At 47.7% G+C, this 19,084-nt stretch overlaps 1 protein-coding gene across 1 annotated transcript in view; it reads left to right on the top strand.

Annotated features, from left to right (window-relative positions):
* The window catches only part of LOC111848713 (ADAMTS-like protein 1), a 91,776-nt gene that overhangs the window by 34,327 nt on the left and 38,365 nt on the right, over positions 1–19,084 (top strand). Inside the window, exon 2 of the mRNA XM_023820926.2 lies at positions 1,115–1,234. Within this exon, the coding sequence (XP_023676694.2) occupies positions 1,115–1,234 (120 nt within the window). The remainder of the gene's footprint in view (positions 1–1,114; positions 1,235–19,084) is intronic.

Raw genomic sequence — 19,084 nt, 5'->3', positions numbered from 1 at the left:
CACCGGTATTGACTTAAGCTAATCAGAGCTAAGCCAGGGCATTAGGGAGCTGAGTGTGTCTCGGGAGAGGGGACCACAGCCCTGACTAATGAGGCAGCAGAAGATTCTGGAGTTACAGTGCATAGGGTTGTGCTTTTTTTACCCAGCATGTGCTCTAGGCCACTGTCCACCCCATCCTGCAGCCTTTTACGTGCCCCTTGGGAGTTTATCAGAACGGCGATCTGTTTATTCAGATGTGGCTGATGAAGAGCGAGCATGCTTTGGTTGCCGTCAGCGCTGCTCGGTCTGGGGAATTATTGCAGATTTCACTTGTCACATTTAGCGCTGGCTGAATGGCCGTTCCCACAGTTGGGCAGTGTGTGTTTTGCAAGCGTCGCCTAGCAGAGAGGGACCTGTTTTTTGCCCCTGAACCATCCCGACTCTGACCCTCTGTGGCTGACGGTCAACCTCACCCTCGGCGGGGTCTTTATGACCCGCAGGAAATGGCGAAAGGTGCAGGTTCTGTAGTTTGTGCATCCCTGCTGACTTGGCGACAGTTAGCTGCAGTCTCTGGGCCAGTCTTTAATGCTGTATGCCTCATGACTGCAAAAGAATGGGAATTGCAGAACTGAGGGCCCGATCACAAATACAGGAAAATCAGTCAGCTGAATTTCCTGTGAATGTTTTCTTTTTTTGGTGAATGCTAAGAGATTTGTAGAACAATTGAACATTTTTGATAAACCAGTTAAATCATTCATTTACATGAAAAAACTCTTTCTACAAAATCTGATAGTGTTTTGATGCCACTGATGCAGCTATACAAAGGAGCCAATGACCCACTCAGGGAGTACCCTGATTCATACCCTATTCTTTTGTCAGGCAAGCAATACTGTGATCCTGTTATGAGAAGAGATTATTGAAAAGGTATCAATGGATGGATGGATGAAATAATTCTGTGGGAACATCATATTTGTCACAGTTAATTATGCAATATAAATTTATTTCACTGGAACATTGACTTAGGCTACTTTGTAGCATTTATTGTGACGTTCATGTTATTTGTATGTTTATGTGTGTGAATGTGTGTTTTCCTAGTTAAATGACTTGCTTTGTGATTTGTGCTGTCCTGTCCCAGGTGGGGGCAGAGGCCAGTGATCGGAAGGTGTTCCTGAGGGAGTTCACACTGATCCGCCGGGACCCCCTCCCCGAGGAGACAGCCACCGAGCCTCTAGGGGGACACAAGCCTGACGACCCGGTGAGTTCAAGCCCAGAATGGCTCGACCTGCATATTCACCTCTGCAGAATCGGACCTCGCACATTTACAGACGGTACAGCGGCTGAGCTGTGCGGCTGAGTAAGGCTATGGGCAGGCACATTGGAGGGGCATGGATACCCTGGCAGATTCGAGGGGCTCCAAATTCTACCATGGGGGGGCCTGAGGTGACATTATGTCAGAGGGCCCAAAATATCTATCTACGGCCGTGACTATAGGGGCTGTTGGGTAGGTTGTGAGATCAGGTCCCAGATCATAATCTTCAGAGGCCCCAAGCTGTCTCTACACTCTACATCTATACAAACTTTAATTATATGTCAGAGGCACAGTACAGCTGGAATTTGTTCTCCCGAAGCTATGACTTTTGTCTGTTCCAATGCTTATTGCACAGGAGGTTGGGTAGTTTCTGTGTGGGCTAAAGTCCCTCCCCAATCTGGGTCCACTTTTACTTTCAGCGCTTTAATGTCGCTGCTGTGTGGTTTTCGCCGGCGATGAGTGAAACTTCACAGTCGCTCCTTGGAAAATTAGCCACCCAGCCTTTGCCTCTAATGAGGGTTTGGCCTCGTGGCGTCCGTGTGAGACCAAACAGGCGCCCTTGAACGGGCCTTTTTGCTCAATTTGTAAGCCATTTGTAATTTATGATTTTTCGTATTTGATCAGTTCTGGTGAAAGGACGTGACCTAATGAACCAGCATCTCAGACTTAATAACTCCTTCTGCCGCACGTTTATTTTTTTAACTGCTATAAATATTGTGAAATTATGGCCGCAACACAAACCAGAATCATCTCACTCAGGTCGGCTGCTGTCTTTTTAAATCATAAAGTGAGACACGAGTCAGCGCTTTCATTTATCAGAACCGATTCAGTTTCTCCGTTAGCTTTTTCTTTTACCATCCGTGCCAACTTCTGTTCGTATTTTTCTATGCTGGTCTGCACTCGATCATTTGATCGCAGTTTTAATCGTATCAACGCTGACAGATTTACAGACATTTACATAAATGTATAGCCTTGGGGCAGTGTTAGAATTCTGTGCATGTTTTATGAGCTGCAAATTTATGCGCGAGCACAGGGCAACAAGGATTCTGGGAAGATTCAAGGGTATTATTTGTCATACCGTAACCTGCAGTGATATGCAAGGTGGTCAACTCTGCTTAATAAAGAATAGTAAATTCAATAAAACACAAAACTAACAGTATAACAAATGTGTAATAAATAGGGGCCAGTAAAGCTATACTAAAAAGAAAGAAAAAGGGAAAAAAAATGGAAAATCAGAGGTAAAGTGCACAGTGTAGTAGTAAGGATCGAGTAAGTGTTAAATTATAACTGTCAATTAAGTGTTGAGTAATCTGGTGGCGTGAGGGTAGAAGCTCCTTCTAAGCCCCTCAGTTCTGACTGACACTGCTGAAGCGCTTTCTGGACCTCAGTCTGGTAAAGAGGTAGTTGTTTGGATGGGGACAGTCTTCCTCTCAATACGCCGTCTGATTCTGCGGCAGAGCTGTGGAAGTGAGGGGACGGCGTGATTGGCTTACACAGAGAATGTGCTTTATTTTTTGTGTTGCTTAGTTGCTTAGTAAGGCGAACGTGTGGCCTAATTAAATGGTGCCCCCCCCCCCCTCATACCTGATGGTCTATTAAAATACAGATTGTTGCTCCGTTTACTTCACAGTTAGTCTGCAGTTTCAGCTTAAGGTAAGGAACATGCGCTGATTGCAGTGCATTGCTGCACCCACCACAAGACAAACCACCCCAGGGATGAGGTGAGAGTCCTGAGTGCAGCCACGTGGCAGGTGATACCTCAACACCACACTAGTCCAAATGGAACATTGTGAGTTTTCCCCCCCAGTGACTGGAGTGCCAATCCTGCCACCAACCCCCAAATGTTCCCTGTAAGTTGGAGGACCTACTTATAGGGCTGGATGTAGATTAACATCATACCAAGGGATGAAGCAATTGCAGGTTAAGGGCCTTGCTCAAGGGTTCAGTGGAGTAGGATCACTCTTGGCATTCATGGGATTCGAACCAGCAACCTTCCGATTGCTGGGACGGATCCCTTGCCTCAGAGCCACCCCACCCTGCTTTAATTCCAATTGCTATCGGAGCATACGAGTAAACATGAGAAATGGGCTCCGATGGTATGCTTTGACATGTGTTTACTACTCGAGTAGAAGAAATGTTCTCGGTAATTGTGTTTGTTTATTTGGTTTCGTTTGTAGGGCTCCTCCCCCATTTCTGTCCCACTTGTTGCATGTGTGCGTGTGGCTCTAGTTCCAAAATGACCTCCTGGGGGAGCCGATTGCGTTCTCTGCTTGTAGGAAGGAGCTGTCAGTTCCCAGCTTGCTTCCAGCAAAACAGATAAATACTTAACTCTTGAGTACAGATGTTGTGCACTGCCATAGGTGTAGACAGTGGTGTAGCTATACACAGTGTTACAAAAATGTAATTTTTTTCTGTATGTGAAATACCGAAATATTTACGTTTCAGACCTGTATTCCTCATCATTGCGAAATCCCATGAGTCGTTAAAACGCTTCCTGCGCTCATGATTAGGAGTCAACTTACTTATTTATACATCTTGTGACAGTTAGTAACGGTTCGTTGCTATTTCACGAACACAGATGATGACTAATCGTTCCCATGTACTATAAGGAATTAAAAATCACACAGCAAATAGACCATAGCTTTACTGTATTTGCAATTTCAACATCATTCTAAAGTGAAGTTTTTAGCAATTAAAAATGAAATCATTGTAATCACATTGAATTAGCTGCAATGTATGCGGTTGCGCACAATCATTTAAAATATATAGTTTATTGTTAAAAACCTGTTCTTAAGAAACGTGAAAATCGGGGGGGGGGGGGGGTCAGGATTTTCTGAAGCTTTCCGTTAGCTCGGGGGGAGCTTAGCTTGCTTGGGGTGGTAGGAGAATCACTGAGCTGCAGTCAGTTCTATGGTCCATGTCTCCAAGAAACTCCTCTTCTCTCCAAAGCCTCCTCTGGCCTTTCTATACATGTACGCTAATGAGCGTAGCTAAATTTCATTCACAGCGTCATTACATACACTACTGAAGCCATTGACTGTCATGCCAAGTACTGATCTACAAAAAAAAGTTCTTCAGCTGTGACTTTTCTTCCCTTTCTTTAGTCAGGAGCAAAATGATCTGAAACAAAAACCTTCTGAAGATGTTTCCAAAAGCCCTCTGTTGCCCTGCAGGTGTATGTCGGAATGTGCGATGTCAACACGCAGCCTTTTGTGGTGTCAAGTGTAGCACGGCGCTGCGGGATGTGAATGACTATGCGATCGGCTTGGCACGACTCCAGCGGGGAGATGTGGAAGCGATTTGTTGATTCATACAAGAGCGGACCACATCGCTGCAGTGTTTATGCTAGCTTCTCACAACGTAATGGATACTTTATGTATTATGATAGCTTAAAGTCAGTTTGGCTTATTTAATAGCCACGGTAATGGAGTCACTCTGTTGATGTGTGTGTAAGGTTTTTAACCCGTAGCTCCACTTTGAATCTCTCACGGTCAGAACAGGCTCCTGAATGGGACAGACTAGCCACTCTGGTCAGGCTGCCCAACGAGAATGATTGCTGATGTTCAATATCGCCCGGAAGCCAAAGTTCATGAGGCTGGGTTTTCTGCGTCATCATTGATTAGTGTTCATTGTCACTGATAAGGTCACACCAGGGCATATAGTATATATATATATATATATATGAAACATACAGTATAGTATATTTTCTTTATTCAGCAGGTGCTTTTATCTGAAGCAACATGCAGTTTTGAAGGCTGGGTCAGACAGTCCTTGGAGCAATAATGGCCTTGCTCATTAGCCCTACAGTGAAATCACTCAGCCAACCCTGGGATTTGAACCAGCGACCTTCTGATCCCAAGCACAATGTTCTAACCTGTTGAGCCACACACCAAGTCTGGCCAGCCGGGCCTGGAATTAAAATTCGGCCCTGGACTTTGGGTTCCCCCATGGTAACGTTTGGTCGAGTGATACACCACCAGAGTTGGGTAATTCAGGTCCAGAGAGTAAAAATCCAGACCAGGATTTTGTTTCAACCAACCAGTTGAGCATAAAGAGTCACAGAGTACTCAACTGGTTGGTTGGAACAAAATCCCAGTCTGGACTTTTACTCTCTGAAATGTCCCAAGAAGGCCCCCACATCAGCCAGAGAAGCCCAGCTGACATGCACATGCCACGTCGTCCAATTGGGGAAGGAGCTGGGAGGAGAGATTTAGAGGCACAATTGTTATGACACAAGCTAACCGTCGAGGTCCCCGTGGCAATTAGTGCAGAAATGGCTCCCTTCTGGTTGCCTTTTACTACGCCTTCGAGACTTCAGGGTGTTCCCAAGTCAAAGTACTATCATAAAGCAATGTTTACAGTGTCGCAGCTGTCATCTCTGGAGGACCCGTCTCAGATCAGTAAATTCCAACTTTTTGACCGTCAGGCAGTGTCAGGCAAAATAAGAAACACATCAACCACAGCTAAAATGAAATATTAAGTATTAAACATATAAATATATCTCTTGGGTGTTGTGATGGCTCTGTTGGTAGCGCCGTTTCCAGCGTTGGTCTGTGTGCCAGATAAGGGGGTATGAAAGACGGATGGAGTGCGTCTCTGTTTCCATGTGATGAACAGCAAAGTGAAGGTTCTTCACGTCTTGCTACATGCTTTTAGGATCCTTGACAGCACTGTACATTATACAATATCAGAACCAGACACAGCCCCTCCTGTGACCCCCCCTCTCCATTCAGTCTCCTCCTGGGCTTTTCCCGAGCCCCCTCCAATGCTCACTTTATTTTCTGTGACCTGTCAGTGTCGCTAATGTCAATGCGATTGCGCATTTTTCTTTTGGGAGAAGCAATTAGTTTGAAACGTCCCATAATGTATAAATCGTCATGCATTTTAAAGCAAATATAAATCAGTCGTAAAATTTGCATTTTGAATTACAAGATGTAAAGGAGGCGTACAGGAGGCACTGTAAAGCGCGTATGCGATCTTTGCCGTTCGCAATGCTCAGAATCTGAAACAGAACTGGGCTGGACATCAGTCCGTCTGATTAACGTGCTTCTTGAACTTTGACCTTTGAAAAAGCCATCATTGATGTATGTCATCGGTCACGCAAGGGCTCGAGATGCACCTCCAGAGTTAAAGTAGGAAGTCCAGAGAGCTTCGTTCTGGCACTTTCTCCCGCCTCCGAATCGGATCATTGCCTGATACCTCCGAACATTTCCAGAACCTTGGTTCAATATTGGTGTTGCTCAAATGCCAACACAAATACTGTTTAATTAGCCCAAACCCAGGACGCCGCAAAGCCCATTCTTTTCCAAAGCCATGAATGTGTTTCCGGATGGTTCTGAAGAGGCCTCACAGATCACAGTGGGAGGCTTTTTGTCTGAGCGTCTCACTCCGTCTTGCATGTGACAAAGATTAATTGTTCCTAGAGAAAGAAAATGTTTACACTGGCAGTCATGGCAAAATGGTGACATTGAAAGGGATGGGGGGGGGGGGTGAGGTGAACTAAATTGATTTGTGCTGCCTTTTTACGCAAATAAGTGAATGGGAAGACCTGCTCATTAACATAAAAGTCAGCCAGCAGAAATGTCTGATTAGCTGTTGGACGCCTCAATCAATGAGAATGATCCTACCCCCAGAATCCCTGTTTCTCCACAATGTCCCTGACTATGACTCATCTGTCCAAATGTGTCCCTCACCACGATGTCCCTGACTATGACTCATCTGTCCAAATGTGTCCCTCACCACAATGTCCCTGACTATGACTCATCTGTCCAAATGTGTCCCTCACCACAATGTCCCTGACTATGACTCATCTGTTCAAATGTGTCCCTCACTACAATGTCCCTGACTACTGTATGACTCATCTGTCCAAATGTGTCCCTCACCACAATGTCCCTGATTATGACTCATCTGTCCAAATGTGTCCCTCACCACAATGTCCCTGACTATGACTCATCTGTTCAAATGTGTCCCTCACTACAATGTCCCTGACTATGACTCATCTGTCCAAATGTGTCCCTCACCACAATGTCCCTGATTATGACTCATCTGTATAAGTGTTCCCTCACCACAGTGTCCCTGACAATGACTCATCTGTCCAGGTGTGTCCCTAAACCCATATCCCCCCCACTAAGTGCTGGATGCATTTTTAACCTACGGTCTGGAATACCTGTAGACAAGCGGATCTAGAGAGCAAAACAGATAAATACTTAGCTCTTGAGTATAGATGTTGTCAAAGTACATTTATATTAGCTTTGATGGGTAAAACCTGTGGACTTTCAGTTTAGTTGGACAGTCGGTATGATGTCCAGACAAAGGTATGCATGTTTGATAGGGATGGTGACAACAGGGATTATCTTCTAGTGACACTGCCACCAAATCTCCCTGTATTACGACAGAGGCCAACCTGATTCCAAGTGCAACACATCCATGTCACAGACACACAAGTACCTTAGACAGGGGTCTGTTCAAAGCAGGATCCATGACATTCTCAGAGGTGGGGAAGGAGACTTCACATCACCTTGGCAGTTTGAGGGGGCTAAGGGTGCGTAATGTGATCCGTGGGGATAGTGTTACAGACCCATATGGTGGGGGGGATGAAAACCAGTGTGATCAGAATGAGACACACAGGTGCCAGCCTGCCATGTGTCAGGTGACACTCCCCCCCCCACCCCCAACCTGGCCGACGCCTCCAGCTGGCTGGGCAGTCGCAATGCTGTCTAGGCCGCGTTTTGTGATGGACAACGTTGATGTAACTGCATAGATCAGGGATCCGGTTTGCGCTTGAGCTCTGCCGGTCCCTCCTGTCTCTCGTTGAACATTCCTGCCGGCCCCCATGAGCACTGATACCACACTTTGGTGCTCGGATTATCCACAAGCGGGCAGGTCACAGGGTGAATCTTACCCGTATAACCCCCCCCCCCCATGTCAAGTTCAAGAGTATTCGGTGACCCCGTCCGCCATGTCCCAGATTCCCGGGTCGTTGCCGACGGCTAGCGGTGGTCGGAATGTGTCGCCTCTCGATCTGCCCGAGTCTCAGTGTCCACAGCACTTTCGTAGCACGTGCTGACACCCATCAAGGGGACAGACACGCTAATTATGTCATTTAAGACCATGGAACCATGTAATGGCTGCAAATCGGGGTCAGGCATGCCATGTATGTGCAGGGGGGGGGGGCCTTGTGTTTTGGAGCCCCCTGGGGGGGGGGGGGGGCGGTGGGGGCGTGTGCTGGGAAGGTTCCGAATGAAGAGGGAAGCTCATGCAAAGACGCCTCAAGCCAGACACTGTGGAGCCTGAGTTGTCACGCCCTTGACTGTGAAGGGTTGGTGGTTGGTGAAGAGCATCATGATGGGGTTGCCTTTTTCTCGCATCTCCTTAATCCCTGGCCTTGGATAGACCTCCCCCCCTTGCTTCTTTCCCCACCAGTGACTTGTCCTCCAGTGGGCTTCATTGCCACATTGGGTTACGCTAACATTCCGTACAGAATTTTGCACGTCCCTATTCAGCACCTTATTTGGCCAAGTTGGGGGGTTCAGTTTGTCGTCTCCACCGATTTCTGAGAAATGTCCTTCAGTTAAGAGACTTCTTTCTCTCACTCAAGCACAGAGCACTCTCTTAGCCGTGTTTCCGGCACCATATTTCTTATCCTCAAGTTCATTAAGAGATACCACTCCAGTGCTAGCTGTCATGGTATTGCTCCTTCAGCGAACCTCGGCTGTGGGATTGATGCTGTTTCTGTATGACTTGTTAGTGTTATCTAATCCAGTAGGGGATCCATTTTTCCGAAGTCCTCAGAGGCATTTAATATGAATATCTAATCTTTCTCTATCCTTCTAAGTATGATTATCATGAGGATCTTGCAGCTTTGAAACTGAGAAGACTGGTGGCCAAATGGATCCAGTGACTCTTGGGGGGGGCGGTCATGATAGGCTAGCATAGCTTAACATTTTCTTTGCTGTCCTGTCCCCATTTTTGTTGATAGCCAGGGTCAAATGGCATGATTATAAAGGGATCTGCCCCCCCCCCGGCCGCCATGAGCGTCAAGCAACATTAACCGGGGCGAACAAACGGAGCAGCCAGTCACTTTCAAATGGCAGATGTGCGCCATACGATTGGTCCCCCAGCATGGAGCTTGGAGACAGATGGATGTTGCGTGCAGGAAATAAACATAGGCTGAACCATGACGCAGCTTGAGCACGACTCCGGAACGTTCTACGGGCACCAGGTCAGGGCAAGGGAGGCCGTTCACACCTCGCTGGAAGAATGTTTTTATTTTCTTTTTTTTTGGTTCGTCTTGGGTTTGTAAGCTTTGCACATTTGCCGACGGCAGGTTTGGCCTGCGGCAGGCTTTATTTTCCAGACTGCCTCCCTTGTGTCGTGCTCCCTGCGTCCACCAGAAATGAATTTTAGCCCACCATGCTGTGGCAGAACCTGCTTGCTTGTTAACACGCCAATGCACTGGTCCCCAGGCAGCTTGGCCCCTTGGGACCCGGCAAGGAGAACGAAAGCAGTTGGGGGTCGACTCTGCTGCATGTGTGGCTCGGTGGGTTAGGCATCTGTGCTCGTGAGTGGAAGGTTGCTGGTTCAAGTCTCTTTCTCAGCAAATCAGGTCACATGTCAGTTTGGCTCGTGGGAGTTTTACTTACACATAAATGTTCAGAGGGCAGAACGAAAAATGATTGGTTCAAAGAGAGAACCAATTAGATTGTAAAGGAAGTGGGTCCAAGCAACTAGAGGAGTCTATGAAGCATCTGTTTGGCCTTTGTGCCAGGCCCCTAACCCCCTGAAATGCCCCAGGGGTGTTACATGAATGGGGTGAATCCAACTTAAACCTGTGGTTTCTATCTGCTCCTGTGTGTTTGTCTCAAAGGAGAGCAAGATGGGACTGCACACAGTTATGCAGTGTGTGTGTGTGTGTGTGTGTGTGTGTGTGTGTGGATTATGTGTATATCACATTATGGGGACCATTTTTCAGGTCCCCACAAAAATCTGTGAATGCAATCAAAAAAGTAAAAATGCTAAAAGTCTTGTATTTTGTGTGGCTACTTATGGTTAAGGTTAGGTCAGGGTAGGGCTTAGGGTCGTCATGTCGGGATTAGAGTTTTCCCCATATAAATTAATGGAGAGTCCCCACAAAGATATAATTACAAAAATGTGTGTGTGTGTGTGTTCAGGTGTGTGTGTTCAGGTGGGGGTTGGGCATGTTCGCAGCCTCGGCTTAACACAGGCCGCAAACCCAATATGGTTTCTCCCAGCCTTCTGTTTTGCTTCTTGGCTTCCCCGGCAGCAGCCGTGAGAATGTGCTGAGCGCCGTGGAACGCGCCGTAAACCAAGGCGCTTTTGGACGTGTCACCGCCCCCCTCGATTCCTGTTTCTCGCATGTCGCTGCCTTCGCTCCCTCGACTTGTGTGTTCGCCGGAGTCCCCCCTCCCCAGACGCCCGAGTGCTAAACCCCAGCGGCCCTTGATGTGGGGGCTCCGTCCGACACGTTGTGGCCGCTGGGATAGTCCTGCCGCTTGGGGACCCTTGGGAACAACCCTCAGCATCATCTGTGAGTTACAAATTATAGGGCGCCGCGAAGGACTGCGTGTGTCTCTATGTATGTATGTGTTTCTGTGTTTTTTGTGGCTTGTTGGCGGTACTCCCAAGGGATTCTGCTCCTCCTCAGCTAGCTCCCTGTTTCACAACTGTCTCATCCGGGCAGACGAGGACGAACGTGAAACCGTCTTACCCCGTAAAAAATGCGGAATGTGCGGGACGTCAACCGAGGCCCCTCGTGTGCGCGACTTGCCGCGGTCATGTGACGTGATCTACCGGCATAGTGTAACGTACGCTTGCTGATGGGACCACCCAGCGCAGAGGCATGGGCGGGCTGTTCCGAGGTGTGTTTACCAAAACGTGAGCTGGATGAATGTTTGTGTCATGACATGCATGTAGCGGACAGGAATGTGTCATTCTCTCATGCATGACCCCAACTCTGACGTTGTTTCTAGGGTTTATTTGTTGCCGTTGTGTGGTGTGTAACCCTGTGTTTAGAGAAACTGCATCTTTCTACCATATTATCTCATCATGGGTGCAAAAAAGAATTTAGGGTCAACATGACCAAAGCATTTAACTTCAGGTGTTTGACAGCCAATGCTCAGAAGGTTTGTGATTCTGTTTGTGCGAGTTGGACTTCTTGCACAGAGGGACGAGAGGTCAAATACCTGTCACAAAACCTGCTATGTCTCTTGGACTGGCAAGGATTGGATTCTGGTATCTGCTCCCAGTTATGCTGAATGCCTCAAGGGCGATGTGAGCCAAGCCTCTTCAGCTGCGCTTTGCCGCTCTCAGAACATTCGGAAGGAGTATCTGTACACGCCCGGGGATGGCGAATGGAGACTGACCTGAAGACACCGTATAGGTGAAACAGGGCCACACAAATGCGGGAAGTTCACGCAGGATCAGCATTCTCACGGCCTCCCCAGCAGATCACACAAACTGTCCGCTTAAAACCCCTCTCAAGCAATTTTCTAATTACAGGCCACAAAATTGGAAAACAGCTTCACGAACTCAGAGGCTGCCTTTCCCTGCTCAGCGCCCTCCCAGCTCTCTCTGGCTCTCAGTTATGATTTTACTGCTTTCTATTTGTGGTCAGCCGTGCCTCCCAAGAGCTCAGCACTGACAGAAACAAGGTGGGCTAGCGCGTCTTACAGTAGGAGAGCGGCATTTCGGAGCTCGGCGTTTATTGTACCATTGCGCGGTCCGGCGCGGAGATTAAAGGCATCTCGCAGAAATAGGAGGCTGACTCATGGAACATGTTTTCTTTCACTTCATTTTACAAACGCCTACGCCCTGCCCGTCCTCCAGAGGCAGCCTGCGTTCCTGGCAAAAAAAGAGAAAAGGTAGAGGACTTTATACCCTGTTATGGCCCGTCGCCGGTTAGAAACAAAATGCCACCAGAGGCGAACACAACTGGGAGATGACCGGAGGAGGATCGCACCGGTCACACTGGTCGCACTGGTCGGACCATCGCGCCTCATCCCACACTCCCACATGATCATTGAACAGCCCCATTCGTGCGTACCTCCTTCCCACACAAAAGAGGAATCCCTCAATTTTTTATTCCCCTGAACCTCCGCCATGTTTTCGTGGTGAAGTCACCACTGAAGAGGTTCCTGTGCCCATGCCAGGCTTCCAAATTAGTAGCTGAGAGCCGCAGGCTGAGTGATGCCCAGCAGGGGGCAGTGGGGAGGGTTTCTTGCCAGAGAGAGAATCTGGATCTCTCTCTCTCTCTATCTATCCTGGGGAGTCCAGCTGCAGCGTATGGCGTTTGCGGCTCTGTACGTTAGAGGATCTGCGTCCAAGGTTGTAAGTTCGAATCCCATGGCTGACAGAGTGTTATATCACTGATGGGCCCTACACTCGCACCTCATCATGGAGTTAGAGTGATTCTCCTCGCTAAACCCAAGTTTTCCTCACTTTGCTTGGGCAAAAGTGTCTGTAAAATAAATAAATATAGTCAGTGGAATGGTGGCATCCCACTATGCACCAGAGATTATTTACCTTCAGAAATCATAATATTTTTCTCTTAACATTATAGCAGGGGTGACCCCTAACCCCGCCAAAAAAAAAATTATTTAGGCTTTTATCAGGAGCAACCTTACGTGATTTAGAGAGGACAAAGCTAGTTGCACTTGGTGGTTTTGATATGGTACTGGGAGATTGGGCTGCTTTTAAACACAACAAACGCTCTCCCGGCCCTGTGTGTGTCGGCCTCCAGGAAACATATTGCGGCCCGGCTGCACTCTGCCGATAATATCTGAGAATTACAGAAATATTCACTCTAAAACGAGAACACAACGTATTAAAGATAACAGAAGATCTCAGCTTTAGCATTTAGCACATCAGGCATAATAAATTATTAAAGTGGAAAAATTCCATATAATAACGATGCTTACATTTTTAATGTTTTTAGATCTGTTTGTGTTTTTAGTTTAGCACTGTCATTGATGTTCTGTTGTCTCCATGGTTACCTGTGATGAGAAACAGTGTAGCGGGGCATGGTGGGGGTGGAGTGGGGGGGGGGAGGCTACCTGAATTTGCTCCTATTGAGCAGACAGCGGACGAGGCAGGAGGATGATTCTTGGTTGGTGGGGGATTTGCCGTAGGCCCCCCCATCCCAAACCAGGGCAGATCTGCAAGATTGTATTTCCATACATTTCTTGGAAAATATCTCCCTCTGTGACCCCTGTGATTCTGGCCTGTGAGACTGGGGCTAATGTAGCGGAATTAGCCACCTGTTCTGGGGCTGGGAGCAGTGCTGTAGGGAACTAATTAATTAAGGCGCTTATTATGTTACACTTAGGCAAAATGGCCCATGTTAAGTCCAACAGTTAGTGACCGTCACAGTATAAGCCTGCCACCTTGACCTTTACCCCCCCCCCGCTGCTGTCAGCAGATACCCGGTCAGGCATCTCGTAAGCCTGACGAGGTCGATTTACATAAAGTGGCCCCAGCCTTTGAATTTTAAATGCTGTGCACCAGACTTTTCACTGAAGTTCTGGCTGGGGAGGGGCACTGTGTGTGTTTTGGATTTGCCAGTGTTATCACAGATTCTGGAATTTGGTCCCTGCTAAGCAAATAAGTATCCCTGATGATAGTGTGAGCGATTCGAAAAGAAAATCCAACTGTTTCTATTTTAAGTATGGACTCAGTGACTCTGTGATCTCGGTCTGGGCTTTTAAATGACACTGCTGTGAATGAATGCTTGTATTTTTAATGTATTTATATATGCAATAATAAGCATGTTCATTTACATATCTGGTTCCTGTTATTCTCTTAAATAGTCCTGATACATAGATGCTCTTGATATATAAGAACTCTGGCTTATAGTGTTAAACTGTCATGTGTTAAATGAATCAGGTTTTGTCTTCATTACGCAATATCCCAAAAACGTGGAACTGTGTCACCAACTGGCCTGTACCTGTAATGTAGGAAATCGGACGGTGTATCTTTATTATTCGTTTTGCCAATTGATACTTGCCATATGAGCAAGTTGCATTCATGGTGCACTTAGTTCCGGAACAATGCGAACTGGAGGAAACCAGGGAAAAAGTGGACCGGGCAAACGTCCGTACATTTTGAGCTGCGTGTTTATAGGTTCCCGGAATATTTATTGCCCATTCTGTGAATTTTCCTGGGAAAATTTTCTCGTTTCGCGGAGCCAGCGGGGGGGAATTTCTCGCATGCTGATGGAACGCGCTCACGGTAAAACCGTCGCCGGCGTCGTTTGGTCGTTTTATTGCGGGGCGGGTGTCACGTGGGGGCAGTGTCACCCCGTGATGAATGACGCTCGCCGTAACATTTTCCCAGGACTAAATGCTAACAAAACACAAAAGCAAACAGGGCCAGACCCCAGGCCCGCAGATGGGGGAACCCATCAGATTAATGGCCCCCGCACTCACTGTAGGGGGGAAAGGGGGGCACGTCTCGCATTAGAGTGATGCCTGTAGATTTGGGAGTGGGCCAGAGAGTTAGTAATAGCAGATATTTGTGGGGTACCGTTGGGAAGGGCCCTGGAATCCCCTCTGGCTGAGGGGGGGCAGGGGGGTGATGTGGGAGACGCTGGGTTCAGAGGGGCGAGATGAAGACCCCATTCCCTGCTCAGGGGCCTGCTGGTATCACACCTGCTCCTCTATAGCCATCATGCTGCCTGGGACATCTGAGCACCTGCATACCTGAGAGCTGCCAGGGGTAGCCAATGAGGCATGCAGCTGCATTGGAGGCAGCCAATCAGGTCGAGGCTGTTATGCAGGACCCGCGAATGAGCTCAGAGTTGGCTCCGGCTTACTGCTATCACTTGCTGAAAGGGTATGGAGCCATCCTGGTATCTGCATGTCAGGCTTCAGAATACCTCAGAGTGTCAGTCTACGGTATGTGGACAGGCTTGGCTTGTGGGGACATATTTTGATGTCTTTTTGGGACAATTGTCTTCATGAGGCGGTAAAACCTAAAAGATGGTTATTTAACAAGTTAATTATTCCTTGGCCTGTGTGAGTAGCTTCTGAGACCCCTGCAAGCCCCGGACCCTTGAAATCCTGCAGAGGGCAAGCAGGTATAACGATGGATGGATGGATGGAAAATATTTTTCACAGAAGTGCAGAAACTTTTTGCTTATTAGAAATTTTGCCTTGTATTTTTAGAGTTTTGATAGATTTGGTTTAGGGAAATCACAGTAAAATGAGTTCCTCGCAATTATGCATGTGTGAGTGTGCATATGTCAGTGTGTGCGGTACTGTATCTGGTGACCTGGTAAAGCCATACAGGTTTGTTGTAGATAAATACATAAATTTAAATATCAGCTTAGTTTGTGATGTTAACTGGAGAATCATCTTTGTAGATTTTGTATCAAGGTGGTGACGGTTTCATTCATTTTCATTTCCCCTTCTTTTCATTTGCCAGCTGGCCCCTGCAATTACAAACGATGGTCACTAGATGTCACCATTTGGCCGACTGCACACGCAACACCTGGCGGTTCCAGCGCTCTACTTCAGCGTCCGTCAAACTCAGACTTACTCCTATCTGTATAAAGGAAAATTGGTCTGCCTATGATGAATGATTTGCAACTGCATTGTGCTAAAGACTAGGCACTTGATTACGATGTTTTGACACTCCCTTTGTGCCTGAATGGAGTCGTTGTACTGGCAAAATCATTGTCAGATTGGACTTAGTCCAACATGGCTTTCAAAAATAATTTTGAGAGTATAAAATCAGTTCTTATAAAAGAAGCTTTTGAGAAAGGGGAGGTTTAGATTTTTGGGAAAGTAAAACCATTAGCCCCCTCCACAAAGTAACCAGTACGACTCTCAAATTCTAGGTTACGAGAGCAAGGGACCCTTTATCAGATTATACAATGGCTTGAAACTTTAGTTGACAGGAAACTCCCCTGGCCCAGAAATGCGGGCCCTGGGACCCAGGCTGGGCTGACATATCGCCTGCCGGCGCCTCATATTGGACTTGGGCTTCTCTTAAAAGGATTTAAACTATTTTGCTAATTTTCCCTGCGCTTCCACTCACAGCTTCTAAACCATCACGTCGACCCCTTTGACCCTAAATGCCTCACATCCTGGGCGTACGCTTGGCCCCCGGCAGGCTCTGCCGCTGTACTCCTTCTCTCGATGCCATTCCCTCTGTCTCGTATTGCCTCGAGATTCCTCCCCTAATGCAGCAATATTGTCATGTTTCTCTTTTGATTGGCTCTCATTGTTTGATCCTCCTGGCGCAAGTGATCTCCGTGGGGGTCCAGCATCTTTAGAGCGCTACCGACACAGCGGACTGTGACTGAACAGGATGGACAGATTATAGCTGCAAGAGATGGAAAATTAGCTTTCAGGGCCATTAAGTTGAGATATTTGTTGCACTACAAAAAGAGATATTTATTTACACATAATTTAGTCAAAACGAGATTCGATCTTGGTATGACCTCAACAAAAATCTCAGCAAAGATTTCAACGAAGTCAGTTCTGTCACAATCTATTCTCCTGCCTCATTAAACTCTTTCTCTTTCGTCCTGGGAGCTGACAGGCATCTGATGTCCGTTCCCCTTCCAAAATGATGTCAGATATTTTTTTTAGCCATTATCTTGTGGTCATATTTCTCGGATTTACATTCCCTGAACCTTGGCGTGCGGTCCTATGATAGCCTCTGAATTCAATTTCCAAAAGTCAAACTATTAGACTTTCTGCACTGCCGTCCAGATTCCGAATATTCTGGAGCAGGAAACTTGCATATTTCGCTCAATGTTTATCTTGAGGCTTCGGCGAAAAACCGTAATATGCTTCCTGCGGGACATATTTTGTTGTTGACCTGTTATTTAGCACTATGGCGTTTATATTCCTATGGTTTGGGAAAGAATCTTCACACGACGCATGAGCTCAGTTTTCCACGGAGTCCGCGATCCTGCCGAGCTTCTGAAGCACAAGCATCGCAGAAAAAAAACAAACCCGCGAACAGACGGTTCTCACAGAAGCTGGGGTTGGGGGGGGGGGGGGGATTTCTTGGGAGTTTGCTGTGGGTGAGGCGAACAGGAGCTGGAGGTGTGAGATACAGGAGCGCAGAGTAACACATGTACTGGAAGCACTGCTTCACACAACCATCTCCCCCCCCCCCCCCAAAAAAAAAAAAGGGGAAAGGGCCCCACTTGGGGGATGCGTGACTGTCCCGCCACGGCAGATAAAGACTCAACTGTGCCACATGTGATACTCATCGATCGCCGGATTTCTGTCCGGTTCGCAGGTGTGTTGGAGTACCCTGATGCCCCTCCCCCCCCCATTTGTTTTCTGAGCTCCGCTTGAGCCAGAACGGTTGCTCGGGAGTATAGATTTGGCGGGGGCGCGGCGAACGCACGGGCCACTCTCCCGTATCGAAAGACTTGGGGGCGGCCGTGCGCGGGCGATGCCAAGTGAAACAAGCGAGGAGCTATGAAGAGCTCAGGGGCCCCCCGGGGGTCGCGTTTCATCAGAGAGTACGTGCGAAGGCCAGGATTTGGGGCTTATCCGGCCCCGTGGGCGCGCCAGCTAAGGGGCCTCGCCAAGGCAGCATGGAAGATACACACATAAGTGGCCAATTAGGAGCGGTGACTGATGTGGATCGGATCCAGGACCTAGACCTGGAGACAGCGATGTGGATGGTGTGGCCCCGCTGGTCGTCGTCTTGTTCTGCTCTGACAGTTCTGTGTGACGTACAGCTGTGGCGGCCTGTTCTCTGACTTTAGCACATCGATCTCTTCCCTGACATCATAAGTCCGTAGGTCTATCATGTGAGCTCTGCACAGTGCGGGGGCCACAGGAAATCGGGAGCACCAGGAGTCCAAGTCTCACGGCAAAAGTTTGTTCATGTCCTATGTGCCCGTTGGGAATTCTGAGCGCGTTGTTATAATGGTGAGCTGACAGCATGTTTAATGGCTGGGAGGCAAGGTCTTTGGTGCCGGGTTCAGCCAAGATCCCTCCTGGAGAGCCTTCCTAGACAGACGGATGACCCGCAGATAGCGTGCGTGTGATCCGTGTCGCTCTACCGACTAGCTGTCGATCTGTATCTGCCTCGGAGCACCCTGGGATTACAAAGTGCTCATATGTTTATGTTTTATATAGGCTTTATTTTAAAAATGCATTGCTTTGCTGTGAGACTGTTAGAGGCTTCGTGGCTGTGAAATGTGCTCCTCCTCGTTTATGCTGTGGCCGTCACCACCCGTCACTAAGATGTGCACAGGCTGTTTCCACCCGGAATTATTCTACATGGAGCAGAAAGTAACAGCACTTAGCACTAATATGCTAATGTTAACAAGCCCCACCCTGTTTCTGAAGGTCCAGTACAGATTCACCAACAGGATGCATGTACAAGTTTCTATAGTGTCCATAAAAATGCTTTAATGTGTCGACAGTGGTCGGGATAGCTGGGGGGAAAGGGAAGAGGATCTGCAACCAATTACAATTTTAAGCAATTCTTATCATTGAAAGCCCAGTTCGTGTCCTGCAGTGCCTGGTATTTTACAGTTAAAAAGACGCAAAATAAATACATGTGTACGCAAATGCATAAATCGATGCTCCAGCAAATATGCAAACCTTAACGCGCAGATACGCCCGAAATGTTTGCCTCTTGATAGTGCTCCGAGACCCGCCTAAAAGGAACAGCTATTTTCCTGATATCCCAGACGCAGACTGCGTTTCCGAGAGCTGTCAGCTCTCCGCAGCCCTGTTTTGCTGGGCCGATTTCCCTGCCGATTACAGGTCCGCGCAGCTTCGCGGGTCGCGGCGTAGGAAG

The sequence above is a fragment of the Paramormyrops kingsleyae genome, chromosome 12 (assembly GCF_048594095.1).
Source record: "Paramormyrops kingsleyae isolate MSU_618 chromosome 12, PKINGS_0.4, whole genome shotgun sequence".
In the NCBI taxonomy this organism is placed as follows: Eukaryota; Metazoa; Chordata; class Actinopteri; order Osteoglossiformes; family Mormyridae; genus Paramormyrops; species Paramormyrops kingsleyae.
The sequence above is the reverse complement of the archived record's forward strand: the minus strand, read 5'-3'. Positions and strand labels throughout refer to the sequence as shown.